This window comes from Lissotriton helveticus, chromosome 3_1, assembly GCF_964261635.1.
Source record: "Lissotriton helveticus chromosome 3_1, aLisHel1.1, whole genome shotgun sequence".
Classification (NCBI taxonomy): domain Eukaryota; kingdom Metazoa; phylum Chordata; class Amphibia; order Caudata; family Salamandridae; genus Lissotriton; species Lissotriton helveticus.
In genome coordinates this window covers 361140233-361154226 of record NC_136061.1, presented here as the reverse complement: position 1 = coordinate 361154226, position 13994 = coordinate 361140233, and the positions used below count along the sequence as shown (strand labels likewise).

At 44.7% G+C, this 13994-nt stretch overlaps 1 protein-coding gene and 1 long non-coding RNA gene across 10 annotated transcripts in view; one reads left to right on the top strand and one right to left on the bottom strand.

The window, feature by feature from the left end:
• The window catches only part of LOC144822475 (uncharacterized), a 185840-nt gene that overhangs the window by 17778 nt on the left and 154068 nt on the right, over window positions 1-13994 (top strand). The window lies entirely within an intron of this gene.
• The window catches only part of MYO18A (myosin XVIIIA), an 864705-nt gene that overhangs the window by 761228 nt on the left and 89483 nt on the right, over window positions 1-13994 (bottom strand). For all 9 annotated transcript variants that reach the window (XM_078680070.1, XM_078680063.1, XM_078680078.1 and 6 more), the window contains exon 2: window positions 2383-3499. In XM_078680070.1, the coding sequence (XP_078536196.1) occupies window positions 2383-3393 (1011 nt within the window). In that variant the 5' untranslated portion in view covers window positions 3394-3499. The remainder of the gene's footprint in view (window positions 1-2382; window positions 3500-13994) is intronic.

Here is a 13994-nt window from a genome sequence, read left to right as displayed (position 1 = left end):
ATCTGACCTCATAGAATATTAGGCGATTCATATTTTACCTCACTGCACAACCTTTGTAAACATGTTCACAAAGGTGCTGAATTAAAAGAAAGCGAATAAAAAAAAAGTGACCGTGATCGTCCTGTAATTGGAATTTAGGACCACAGCAGAAAGCTATTAAAGCAGAAGCAGGCTTGCGCCTGATTCTTGCAATTATTTCCGGCATTTCATGAGGTATGGATGCTTGCTTCTGCTAGGTAATGTACAACACTTCCCTGTAGAACACACATTGCACAGCCTGACTAAAATCAAGGAATTTTTACTACAACTGTGAGTTGGCTTAGATTTGTTAAAGCAGTAAGGAGTCTGTCAGCTTCAGGGACACGCCTTCTTTCTTTTTAGTGTTCCTGCAGTCTTTACTGCCACAATATGTATGTCATTCATCTGGTAATGCTGACCTACTTTGTAGGGTGAAGATTATTAGTACACCATTATGTGACTCAGAGTAATGTTTAACTTAACACCCAGGTGATTACACTCATTAAAACTGAAAACCGCCATTAGACACGAGCATATACGTTGCAGTGCAGACTCGTCCTGCTTTTGCTCACTACTGACAAATGTGCAACTTATTGGAAACTTTCTCATGACCATTTAGCACAATCACATTACTCTTAAAGTTTAGTAGTAAAATAGTACGGTAAGCTGCACATCTTACCTTAGTTGTGTGCATGTTTCCATCTAAACTCCAAGCCATACATTTACAATAAGCGCAACCGAACAGATTGAATGAAGCACAACTGGATCACAAAACAGAATGTGGAACAACTGGGCCATGTAGTATCACAGTTCGCCATACTGCTGCGGGACACTGACAGACACAAATGAAAGTCGGTACTTCCAATATTGCCTTACGGCAGCGATGTGCATCAGAGAGCCAGGGAGCAAGGGACGGACAATGCTTCCATCTCTAGTGCCTCAGAGCAGAACTCTTCTTCAACCACCATGCCAAACACAAGGCTTCTTAAAATGCACCTTCACATCCAACACCTGTGATCCACCCGTCCAACCTCTTCAAGGCCATACGTGCAACCGTGGGGCAGACACAGTGGTACCCAGGCCCAGCAGTCAGCCAGGACCATGAGTGGAGGACACAAGGGGGGCAGAAACCAACAGAGTAACTGATCACCAAGAGGCTGATCACCAAGGGTCTCATTCACCCCTGTACTTGCATGACTTGATTCTGTGAGCTCCCTATCACCTCTTGCGCCTGTGTGCTTTACCTTGAGGCCTGTAGGGAGCTTCTCCAACCCACTATTTATTGTGGACCCTGCAGGAGACCCCCCTCTCTTCAGGATCCAGCTCCTCTAACAGAGATACGCCATTCTCCTTCTCCTGGTCTCAATTTAACAAAGAAAGGACCCAATAGCTTAAGATTTGGATAAAGACGTGCCAATCACATTTCTCACAACAGCACCAAAAAGATAACAGCAAACATGCAGCTGCCAACAAGATACATTCCTTGTAAACAGACATCCGCTAATGATGTTGTGGGGATGGAAGAGGGTTATTACAACACCCACTTGTGATGTAGATGCCACCATAACAGTGCCAGCGTTGTTGCAAGACTTCGGAATCCTGGCACCGCCAGGGGCAGCAGCTGAGCCCGGGGAAATACTGTGCTAGTATACAGTGAAAGTTAACACACAGAGATGCTTTCAGATGTTGGGGTTTACAACAAATAAATGTAAATTTAACGGATCACCTAGAGAATGATCTCACTGTGGTCTTATAAACAAACCAGACATCTTCTAATGAAGCAACATTATGCTGTCCTTGTTGATGGGGATGCAGTGCTGGGTAAAAAAAGAGCTGGAGGTTTCTTTTCTCCAGAGATGGCCCATTTCTAAGCAGTTGAATGTGATCAAATCTCACCCAAATTTGCTTGTGTCAGTGCCTCATTCAATAAGTAGCATGGGCCACACCCCGTTCCACATTACTCTGCCCAATCTATTAATTTAATGAGAAAAAGACAGCCTCCATGTGGAATACGAAACACATGAAGTCTACTTCTGGAGAAATACATGACCTTTCTGCTTGAATATACCAATATATTGTTTGATTCAAGGTTAAGTAGTTTCCAGCTGAGTTCTGCTGCCAAATCTGTATGTCAAACACTGGTGCTTCCAAAGTATTAGTGTACAACTTTAATTTCTTCGAGAGACAACATATCGTTAAGGACAGATCATTATGACTGCCCTCAAACAACATCCCCTAGGCTTGTAACTGTAGAGTTTTGCCATCATACCTCTGAAAAAGGGCTAAATAGTCAACCTGACAATCATCAATTTATGGTTGCATGCCCTTGTATCAATACAGATCTGTCACAGCATTAATACTCACATCAAAAGCCTCTTTCCGCAGCCCCTCACTACTCCTCAACCAGCAACGGCTCAGCTCGCCCAGCTCCAGAATTGGCTGCACCTTCAGCCTCACGGTGTCCCCAGACTGACGGATCATTTCCACAATCTCATCCCGAGCTTTGCTCTCAACGTTCCGGCCGTTGATTTCCACCAACCGGTCCCCTGGCACTAGTCCCAAGGCCAGGTCCTTGGTGCCGGCTCCAGGCTCGGCAAAGTGGACCACCCTCCTGTAGACTTGCCCATCGGCTCCTCGGTCTAACATGGTGGTCCTGCGCAAAGAGAAGCCAAAGTCACCAGTTTTTCTTCTTTGAAGCTCCAGTTCCCTAGGCTCTGGGGGTTGAGGTGGCAACACAGGGGGAAGTTTCAAGTCAGCAGGAAAAGTTTTACCCACCACGTCAGGCACCTTGACTCTAGGTGGTGGCTGAGATTGAACTTTGGTTAAATTGAGTTCACGGGCCTGAGTGTCGAAGACACGGATTTCCACCTGGGGGGACGGTGCAGCCGAATGCTCGGAGGGGGTGGAGGTCTCAGACAGGCTCTCATCTCTGCTCTTCTGGGAGAAGGAAAACCTCTTCACTATCTGAGCCATCTGTGACTGGGAGTTCTGCTTTGCCAGGGAGCCAAACTTGGCAGCCCGCTGGAGCACAGAACCTCTGAAATTCACCTCCTCCGTTGTCTTCAAGTCGTCACTGGAGCTAGCTGTGCTCAGATGCCCAGAGTCCAAGATGATACTCCCTCTGTTGCTAATGCTATCCGAGTCGATGTCCGTCAGATGAAGCTCAGAGCTGCTGGCCACCTTGATGGGGATCGGGTTGGAAATTTCCAGTCGGGCTTTGGAATCCCGTTTGGAGGACCGACTGATGTGAAAGAACCCCCGTCGCATGCTTATCTCCTCCAAGCTTTTCAGCTCGTCTGCTGACATTCTCTCTTTTTTCTCTTTCTTTTTCTCTCTCCGCGACCCATCTTTGTCTTTTTTTATGAGGTTGAACATTTTGGGCTGCTTACAACATGAGGGTCTTCTTTAAATCGAGGAGGAGATGGAATGTTTCAGATCATCAGCAGCCCTTTAGGGAGAGGCCTTCTTTTAGGTTTTCGGGCTGTGAAGGCAAAACAATACAGTCAGTTGTACAGCAAGGACAAAGGTCAAAATACTACACACTGGTTTAAACTCTCAACCTGCAGTGAATTTACTTTCTGACATGCAACAAAGCCGACTTGTGTGTATGTCTATGCATGTATATGGCACTTCTATAGCATGAACCTTGCCAAAAGGCAGCGTTGTGTCCACCCTCATGATACTATCTGCAGCCATTTGAAACCTAGAATACTAACCTGGAGTATTTGGGTTCTAAAAACAAGTGTCTGGAATCTACAGGTACTACCCATAAAACTAGGAAAGTCCACGCTGTCCTCAAATCCCTACTCTTTGCGGCTACAACATGTTGTGGGTTCGTCCTGGTTTCCAACAGGTGGGCATGAAGGTTAAAGCAGACACAAAAGAAAAGAGAAGCTCGCTTGTTGTGCTGACAAAGACTGTATGGGCGCGAGAGCGATGTTGTTAGAACTATATACCGGCCAGCTGTCCCAACACAGTCCAGGGCAACTGACCCGGTTTGGGGCGGCTGAAGCACTCAGTGCACCGTCATTGTGCGCCCCTGGATTCACACAATCTGGGTCTGGCTGATATTTATGGGTGCAAAGAAAATTTACGACTGTGGAAATTCCACCAGGGGGCCCAATTTTTGATAATTGTAATTCAGGTGAGGGGTGTGAAAATCCAAGTTCCACAGGGGGAGGGGAGGGGCATGTAGTGATCAATGGCAATGTTGGAAAGGCAGGCTTTAGCACCGGTGGCGCCCAGTGCGACTGACTTTTTTGGATCCCTCCATGACCACCTCCTTCCTGAATCCCCTTACAACCAATCTACAACAGTGCCCTGTAATAAAGATGAATGGTAGGAACTCCAGACGTAGTCTTGAGGTAAGTTTCATGTAGAGGTTTATTCAAGTATAGATGGAAGATGGTATATTCAAGTATAATTCAAGGCCCCACCAGGAGCAGGTTCTTATCTGCTCAGCCCTCAGTCACCAACTGCCTAATCTCTCACAACCAGGCACACCAACATTCTGCTCTCACATCAACATTCTAACATTCCAATACACATTCATACAGGCTGAGCAGCAAAACAAGGAGATCAACGTACAACATGCCCCTCATCTCTCCATAGCCGCTCTCTGACGTACATTTAATTTTTTGTAGCGCCATTCATAGTTCACTCCCACGCAGTACTGTGATCTGCATGGTACACGTTCTTTGCACCGTCTGCGCTACTTTATGAGGAGTCAAAACTGCCACTAGACAAAATACTGATCTCTCACCAGTAGAAATACCAATTACCAGAGTTATCTTAATTAACATGTTTATTGTTGCACGAAACCTGCGCAAGTAATTTCACCTTCTTCTAAACCAATAAGTTATAAAGTCAGTACTTAGATGACACGCATTAACAGACAACACCAACGGCATTCACCACCCTACCTCCAAATCTATCTTTAGTAGTAAATACAGGCCTTAGGGTGGTAATTTCCAAGCAGAGAGAGGGCAGAAAAGAGAAGGAACATTTCCCCTGAGCCTACATCGGCAGACTGTCCATTTGTGGACAATTCCTGAGAGAGACATCAACAGCAACAAGAGAAGTCCTGGAAATCTATCACTTCCTTACATTTCAGAACATACAAAAAAGAGTGGTCTAAGGCCAAGTTGAGAATAAGCAGATTTTACTCCATTTTTGGTAAACTGGGTCCTTCGCACGTCTCCGTTCAGTGGTCTTCCTTGATTGCAGTTTCCTAGTTCATGGCGAGTGTCCGTGCTGTTGTCCCCAGCCTGAAGAAACACGACTGGAGTTTCCTTTCATCCACTGCTTGCTTTATGACATCACTCGTCACTGTGACATCAATCTGTAGGGTTTTTGTGCTACTCAGCAGGATAGTGCACTCCTATCTTATCTGTTCTTTTCTCTTTCCTTCTTACTGCTCCTTTCCCTTTAATTCTCTCTATTCTTTTCCGTTCTTCAACCTTCTAGAATGTTTCACTGTGGCTTTCTTTTTTTTAATTTCAACAATTTGTTATTGATTTTTTTTTTACATATAATCATCAACGCTTTGTCGTTACAGTGTGGCAACCCACACTGGCTGTGCATTTTGGGAATACAGTTACACAGTATACATGGTTGGTTGCCCCCCCCCCCCCCCCTCTCCACTGCCCCGTTAAGAGAATAGGAATGAATGAAAGGGGAAAGGATAGAGAGTAAGAAGAGAAAGAAGCCTCAGAGTGCCAGGAGTCTGCGTCCTTCGAGTTTGTGTTGTGATCTCGTGGGGGTGTTGGTGGGGCCCTTTGGTCCCGATTGCTAGATCATTGGGGTTCATGTGGGCCCAGAAATGTGCCCAGTGACGCCCACATTCCCCTGGAAATGCAGGCTCTACGCTCGGAGCAGCACTCCATGCTGTGGGTCCCCTTCTTCGTTAGGACATACATTCCAGAAATAAATATTCACTCTTGATTCTACTACAGTCCGGCTCTGGTCTCATTTACTTCTACTACAATAGCAGTAAAGAGATATGGCATTCCATAGGCTCGCGTGTCTTTCATAAGACCGCAGATTCCTAGACAGAAACGGGAGGTCGTTAAACTGGGCCCTGCTTAAAGGGACACTGGCCCTGGAACTTAACGCTATTTTACGCTTCTGCCAGGAATAGATGAAGTGAAACCGTTCTCTTTCCACAGTCAAAACGTGTGTTCCACAGCTCCTGTAAGCTGTATGTGTTTTGGTTCCGAGAGAAGAAAAAAAAAATCCATCGATATAGTGCTGAGAGGGGGTAGTATGCGTTTTGCTGCAAGGAGCTAAAAATATATACTCATTCCAAGTTTCTGCTACTGGACTGGGATAGTTGCCATCGGTGTGTGAAGGAAACGGTATTGTTAAGCAAGCAACCGTCCCTGGGTGCAATTCCTTAACAGACATGATCTCAGTAAGTCACTTTCTTTTGCCAGAGCAGTCCAATTAGAACAGGGCACTGCTGCCAGATTTCTAAGAATTGATGTGACTTACGCAAGGATTTCATGAAGTAGGAATGTTTCTCTTCCTAAAATATTCAGTGTCTTGGAACATGGCATTAACATAAACTGTTAAGACGCCATCACAGAAATATTTAGCCACGTGAGGGGCCAAGCACGGCTTCACATTCTTCACATCAATTTGCTCAAAACCCGAAGGCTCTGAAAGGGCAGTCATTAAATTCTGAAGTACGTTACATGATGTGGTCAGTCAGTGAAGCCAAGCACTCCCCGGGAGTTGACTCCGTTTGTTTGTCGTCATTCACACGGTAACAGAGCCAATGACTGATGCGGACAGAAGCATTACCCATCCAGAATGCTATCATGGATGGAAGTGGACTGTAAATGACACTCAGATAGACCAATCGCAGAGAGGGCTGGTCTAAAGACCCCCTGAGTATCTACATGGATATTTATATTTATATTTGGATGCATGTAATATTTATTTTTTCATAATACAAGATCTTGGTGAACAGCTAAGCATGTTAGCCCTTCCTAAGAGATTCTAGCAAGAATGCACATCTTCTACCCCTCGAGTTCATCAAAGAGCAAACCGACACCAAGATCCTTCCCTACAATGCCATGGTAACAAAATATCTGCCTACAGGCCTTAGCACAGTGTAATCACAATTCACTTTAGCACAGTGTAATCACAATTCACCTTTAAAAGTCTGTAGCACATGCTTTTCACAATAGGCAAGTCAAACCTACATGCTTTCTCATAACGTTTCATAGTAAACAGATGAAACCTATGCAGTCTGGCAGAACTTTTCCCAGGGATCTGATAAGGCCATTAGCCCATACCATTGGCTTGACACCACACCCAACGCAGGCCTATTCAAGTGTAGAAAAGTACAGTTTGTAAATTCATACACAGCCCGTCTCAATACGCTCCAACGATAATCATCACAGTGAAAACCAGCAGGGTTTATCAGATTGGGTATTGGACACCAAATACCTTGTCCACTACAGTAATCTGTGAGATTAAATGTACAAATCACTAGTCTATAGCCTGTAACAATGAGTAACAGCTCACCTTTAAAGGCCTACTGGCTTAAACAAATCCTTTCAAGAAAAAATAAGCTAGGCCTACTGCCTTTGACATCGCTTTTCATAATAAGCAGATCAAACATATGGCACAGGACATAACGTTTACCAGTGCATCACCAGTGCATCAATCAGGCTCAAACTGGTCACCACAACCAGGCCCACTGTTTTGGGCATCAGCTGCCCCACAAGGCACCATCAGGCACACAGGTGTAAAATTACAAAGATGGTAAGCAAAATACTAACTCTCCTAGAAAGGCCTAACATAGATTATCTCACAAAAAATCTTTAATATCCATGGTCGTCATAGGGGAGAAGTAGCACCAAAACCCATACCCACTACAGAGGTCTGTCACATTCTGTGTAACAAAAGACTTATCTGCAGGCTTTCATACAAGGTAATACCAATCCACCTTCAAATGAATTTAAATTAACCTATAGTTTTCATTATAAATTTGTCAAGTCTACTGTCTGTATCGTAATATTTCATAATAAACTGGTACGGTCTAAAGTCTTGATCCCTGGCTTGCCACCTTAACCAACTCAGTCCTGTAGTATCGATTATAAACTTTGACACACCCCAATAAGTGCAACACAAGCACTCTTTTCAGTGGAAGCACACAACTGGACCCTGATCAAATTGTGTACTCGAGTTAACTAGCATTCGAGTAAAGCCTAAGCCCCGTCTCAGTGCTACTTTGAAAGTTCCTTCTTTGCCCGCATGTACGGATACCATAAATATGGCAAAATGGGATACCATACTCTACAATCCCGTAATTCCCTCAACTCGTTCGCTCGTCTGCTGATGTGTTTAAATCAGTGGCAACAGCAGTGCCTTGACACAACGAGGAGGTCTCCAATCACTGTGTGATCAAAAGCTGGCTTTCAATGTAAAAAGCATCTTTTTTCTATATATAAATTAGCCATTTACGAATAAAGTAAATATTACAGGCAAAATACCCATGTTCCAAAATTATAATCTACTTTCTTCTCGCCAAAAGTACTCTCAGCAGGAACGAGGAATTACTAACACAATAATACTTTCATTTTCAACATCCTGATTTAGGGGGAAAAACACTCCCACAACAAATTAGCGGAGAGAGGAAAATAAAAATAGCAAACACAAAGGAAAAGAAGAAAATGTGACATGAGATAACGAAAACAAAATGTATTATTTGAGGAAACATTTATACCGGCTATGCACAGACCAGAGGAATACTTTCTTTGTAGATCACAACGGAAACAGTTAATCTGAAAATCTGCTGTAATTTGTCGGTGTGAGACTCGCTTGTCCGTGCTTTGGTTAAGACTGCGAAATTAATAATCGTGAAATTATTACATCATACCAAGTATAGTCTTCTGAAAAGGACAGCGGGGAAATGATTACTCAGGCGATTTTAATAACGCATAGCGCTCTTTCACTTTTTCCTTCCACAACACCCAGCTGAAACCTGAATATCTTGTCTTTCTGCGTGGAATCGCTTGCCATTGTTACAATTAGGGTACCCCTTGCCCAATGAGCTGCAGCCGGCCAGGATGATCCTGTCATTCCCAAACGTCATGGGTTGCTACAGAGCCTTCCACGAGAACATACAACTCCAACCTCATCCTCTTACAACCAAGCATTATTCACTCGTCATTCATCTGCCCTACTGTAAACAAACGTTTGCAGTGCACACTAAGAGATTGATGGAGGATTTTATCTTCTCATACCATCAGGGGCAAAGAATGAGGGCGAGCCCATGTCAAGGAGTCCTACACGCAGTGGGTATGTGTGGTTTGCCTCTCAGGCCTACGCTGAGGTCTTATTCTGCACGGAAGAGGGGAATGGGTCTGGCGATAATTGTACGGGATGCAGTTAAGGATCTAAGATGCACAAGGTTTTAAGAGTACCAGTGATGGGCCTTTAATATCACGTAGAATCATGTACCATCCCCTTCCCTTCCACATTGTATCATCCTATGTACGAGCCTTCTCTGAGGCAATGAAAGGGTGCCAGGTGGAGTGACAAAATGTACTCTTTCTACCACAAAAGAGGCTCACATGGGTCAGAAAGAACTAATGCAATCATATATATGTGTGAGAGAGGGAGAGTTTAAAAATACCTAAAAACCATAGAAATTCACACAAAAAAAAAGGTTAAAGGGACGTTATAGGTAGGTGAAAATGTTAGTAAAAACGTTTAAAAAACCCCACTGAAATTCAGCAGTAATAGTTATCTCAAGTAACTATAACTCATACCCTAAAGTAACTGGCACCTTCGCCATGTACGGTGTTGTTATCGATGATGTCATTTGAAATGTCATTAGGGATGTTATCAACGCAGTCACTGAACATCTCATGTGTGAAGTAATATTCAGGGGCGGCTCCCCCACGTGGGCGTCGGAGCGTCGCCCCACTGCTTTCTTGCAGTGCGAGAAAGCAGAAGAAGGGTATGCCTGGTTGGGGGCGGGTCAGGGAGGTGTGTTTAGCCCAATGTTATGGGTACTGACTGTTTTGTCTGCCCCAGGGCCAACCAAACAGTCAAAGCACGATCCGTTTTCTTCAAGTAGGCCGCTGCGCAGCCTGCATGAAGAAAACGGTGTCCCCATAGACGCCTGTAAGGACGGCGTCCTAGCCAATCACAACGCTGGCATTGCAGCATTGTGATTGGCTTAGGGGAAGAGAGGGAGGCTGCCTGCTTCTGTTTCCTGTGAGCAGAGAGCAGGAGACGCGACACAGGAGTCCGGGACCGAAGGCAAGATTTTTTAAATTTTATTAAATTAACCCACACCACCTCCCTGCACGACTCCCCCCGCCCCCCTCCTCACAACCCACGATTCATGCCGGCCGCGATTGGTAATATTTGAGGGTACAACCACTGCAGGCCGAGGAATCCCCGCCAAAAACATTTTTTTTATTTCACCTCTATCCTGCCCCACTAGATCTTATTTTATTGCATTTTGCAGGACTCAGGGACCAAGTAAAAAGAGAACTTTTCTTTCAGTTTGCGACCACCCAATCACAACACATCTGTCCACTAGTTTTTGAGAAAGAAGTGTTGGAAATGCATGTGGATTTCACGCTGCAGGATCCATGGATCAGCAAGCTCAAACCCTGTGATCCAATTGTTGCAAGAAAGTGAATCTGGACAGGTGGCTTACCAGAGAAAGAACACCACTCTTGTGAGGGTCGGAGACTGAATTCTGGGCAAGCGTCAAAGAAGACCTACATATACACACATGCACATATATATCTATTTATTAAAAATGACTGTACATTATTAGATTCAAAATACATCTTATTACACAGTTTTGCAATTCCTATTGACCCCAAATTGCCATCCACACCAGTGTCACACAGCAGTAATTGCATACGTACTTATGTGTATTTAAGGTAATAGCTCTCTACTCTTACATTTCCATATTTCGATCTTTATTTAATGGCATTTGTAAAGGGCTTCACAAAAGAAACTGAGTCCGCACATATTAGACATACAAAGCATCAAGAGGCAGATGCCCAGACTTTGTGCTATTTATTTTGGGTGATCACACGCTGGCCCACTGCTGACGTCCTAGGTATGACATGCATTTTGTGTTTACTGTAGTGATTTAATGTGTGCTTTAGGATTTGGAAGCTATCCTCATCGAACCACCGCACATTTATGATATTCATTTCCGGTGATCAGAGAACTGAGGGTTTTCATAAACTCTTTAATTTTTCTCTCTCTCGATGGGGATGACCTCCTGGGATTAACAAGAATTCGACTATCAGTCTGAAAGAGGACACTTTCTCAACTCTCCACTAACCTATATTTACTCCCTAACCCTCCCCCACCCCCGCCCTCCCAGTCCTCCTCTTGTTTCACCTTCGTTAACAGGGATGTATTTGGTTACTATTACACGTATGCGTTGAAAGAAAGTTCTGCGCTGTGACGGGCACAGGCAGACGAGAAGACAGCTGGAGCAAAGTCTGATGGTCGAAACACTTTATGAACTACTAAAGATGTAAAGACTCCCTCTCCCAAGACATACCACCACTAGGTGTCGCCGGAGCATGGATGCCTTACTGTCTGCCTCTCCAGGGTCTCACCCCATGCCAAGGGTCACCAGCCACTAGTTGTCACTGCTAGATTCATGGGTGTATTGGAATCTCTGGGTCTGCTCTGTTTCGGGTCAGACTGGTCTATAGGACAATTTTGCAGTGCCCGAAGGGCTACCCTCAAAGATCATTATAAGGGCTGCTTTTTGTGGCTGTTTGTATGCCTGTTTTACAGTCTGGTTGACAATTTTTACTGTTGATTACAACAAACACTGCAAGCAGAAATGCATGCATTCTCCCATACCTTGCAAACCACTAACTCAGCTTGTCTTTACTATTTAGAACTTCCATAATTTGCAAATATGGTGAGTTTTTTTATTTTTTAGATCTGCTTGCTAATGGGGGCCCCTGTTAATTTGATGATCGGGCCTATTTTCAGTGCCAGTCCTACCCTGGCTCTGCCTCCCGCTGCCCAGCCCCTGTGACTTTTGTAACCTACTTTTGGGAGACTATGGCACTATCAGCAGCTCAGCAGGCTCAAGCACCCACGGTACTGCAGCTCGGACCAGAACACAAACCGGGGAGCAACGCAGGGAGCTGAACTAGTTAAAGTCAAAATACGACATGTTCAAAATGACTCTTTCTCAGATGGTTACAATAGTGTCGACCCAGGTTCTTGACGCATTGAGATGGGGGGTTATGTCTACGCTGCCCCTTAACTGTCGCGTTCCAACGAGTGTGAAGTTTTGTTTCGTAATAATGACGTCAATTTATATTAGCCTTTTTAGGGGAAGACTCTCTTTTATATTTTTTTCTAACTTTGTTTTAGGAGTAGATAACCACAACTCTCCTTTAATAAAGTTCTTTCAATGAAAAAATATAGCTACACTCCTTCTGCCTGCTGATCTTTAATAAAGGCTCAATTTCTACAAATCTGAACAGCATTTAACTGATTGTAGTTGAAATGGCGCGTAAAGTTCTTTTGATCTGTGGGCTGAGTTCTTTAAAGAGCGCCCCAGCACAATAAAAACAAAGGTATGCAGAATCCCCACAGGAGTAGTGTGATTTATAGAAATGCTTGTTTACAGGAGGTGAGAATGAGTAAAAGGAGGGTGAGGATGAATAGAGAAGGGTGGAGTTTAGCTGTACCCCTCTCCCGCCCTCCGCAGCACAGGGTTAGGATCCCAAAGTTAACAGGGCCAGGGCCTGTAGCTTCCCACACTAATGGCCTGTTTGTGGTCATGAAGGACTCGACCCTGTGACCTGCCTGCTGCATTCTTGCGTCTGATGAGGGGCAGAGAGCAGGAGCTTCTCTTGAAGAATCCCATGTGTTCAGGGCGGTCTCCCCATGGGGTGCAGGTGTCAGGAGTGAGATTCGGGTGTAGACTAGAGGGTGGCTGGAAAGGGGGTTAGTGTCCCACGAACACATTACAACTGGACTGTCCTAGTGCATTTAGTCACCAATAAGTGAGTAGGGTCTGCAGAGTTTCAGCACATACTAAAGTAAAGAATCTGGTGCAGTTTTGAAGATCAGCCTTGTGCATAAAGTATGAGTGATCACATGGTCGCATCTGGGCACTCGGAATGGTCAGGTCTGTGCATTCCCACGCCCTGTGAACAGCAATGTGCAACAACATGTTGTCGGTGTTCAACTTTCTGCGCCAAAACAGTCCCAGTAATTGGCACTGCCAAAAGATACACTCGCAAACACCGCCCAGCGCTGCAACACACGGAGATATCTTCCATGTACATCAAATATGTCCAGTGATCTGCACCAAGGCATGCTCAGTCAATTACAATCAGCAGCAAAACATTCACAGTAACTGCCCTCTACGCCAACGCATGCTCAGTCATTTGGATTTAGTAACAAAAGCATAGCCAGTCATTGACAACCAGTAACAAAAAATTCTCAGTACCCGCACTCTTCTCCAAAGCATGCTCAGTCACTGATCCTCAGCTACAAAACATTTTCAGTGATTGATCTTGTGTAATAAAACATCCTCATGGTCATCCCTCTGCAAATGTTCTTCCTGATTGCCTCCGAGTGCAGCGCTGCCAATGGTCAGCTTCATATGCATTGATCCCTAGGCCACACAACGCTTTCGTTGATTAGCCCCATGCAGCAGAACCTTTACAAAACGTGTCCCGGTGGTCCAATAAAATATTCCTCTAGATTGGCCATGCTCGGCCATGCATACGAGCACATTCTCAGTTCTCAGCGATGTATCTATCCCATCCCATAAATCCTCTGTGCTTCATTGCCGTTCATCAACCCTTTGCTCCAACTAATTGGCCCTGTGACCATAACCGTGACATTGATCGACCTCACAACCCACTGGATCTTTGCAATCCTGCAAGAAAAATTTAACATTTCATGTGTTTGGCATTAACATATTTCCTGTACAATGGGCC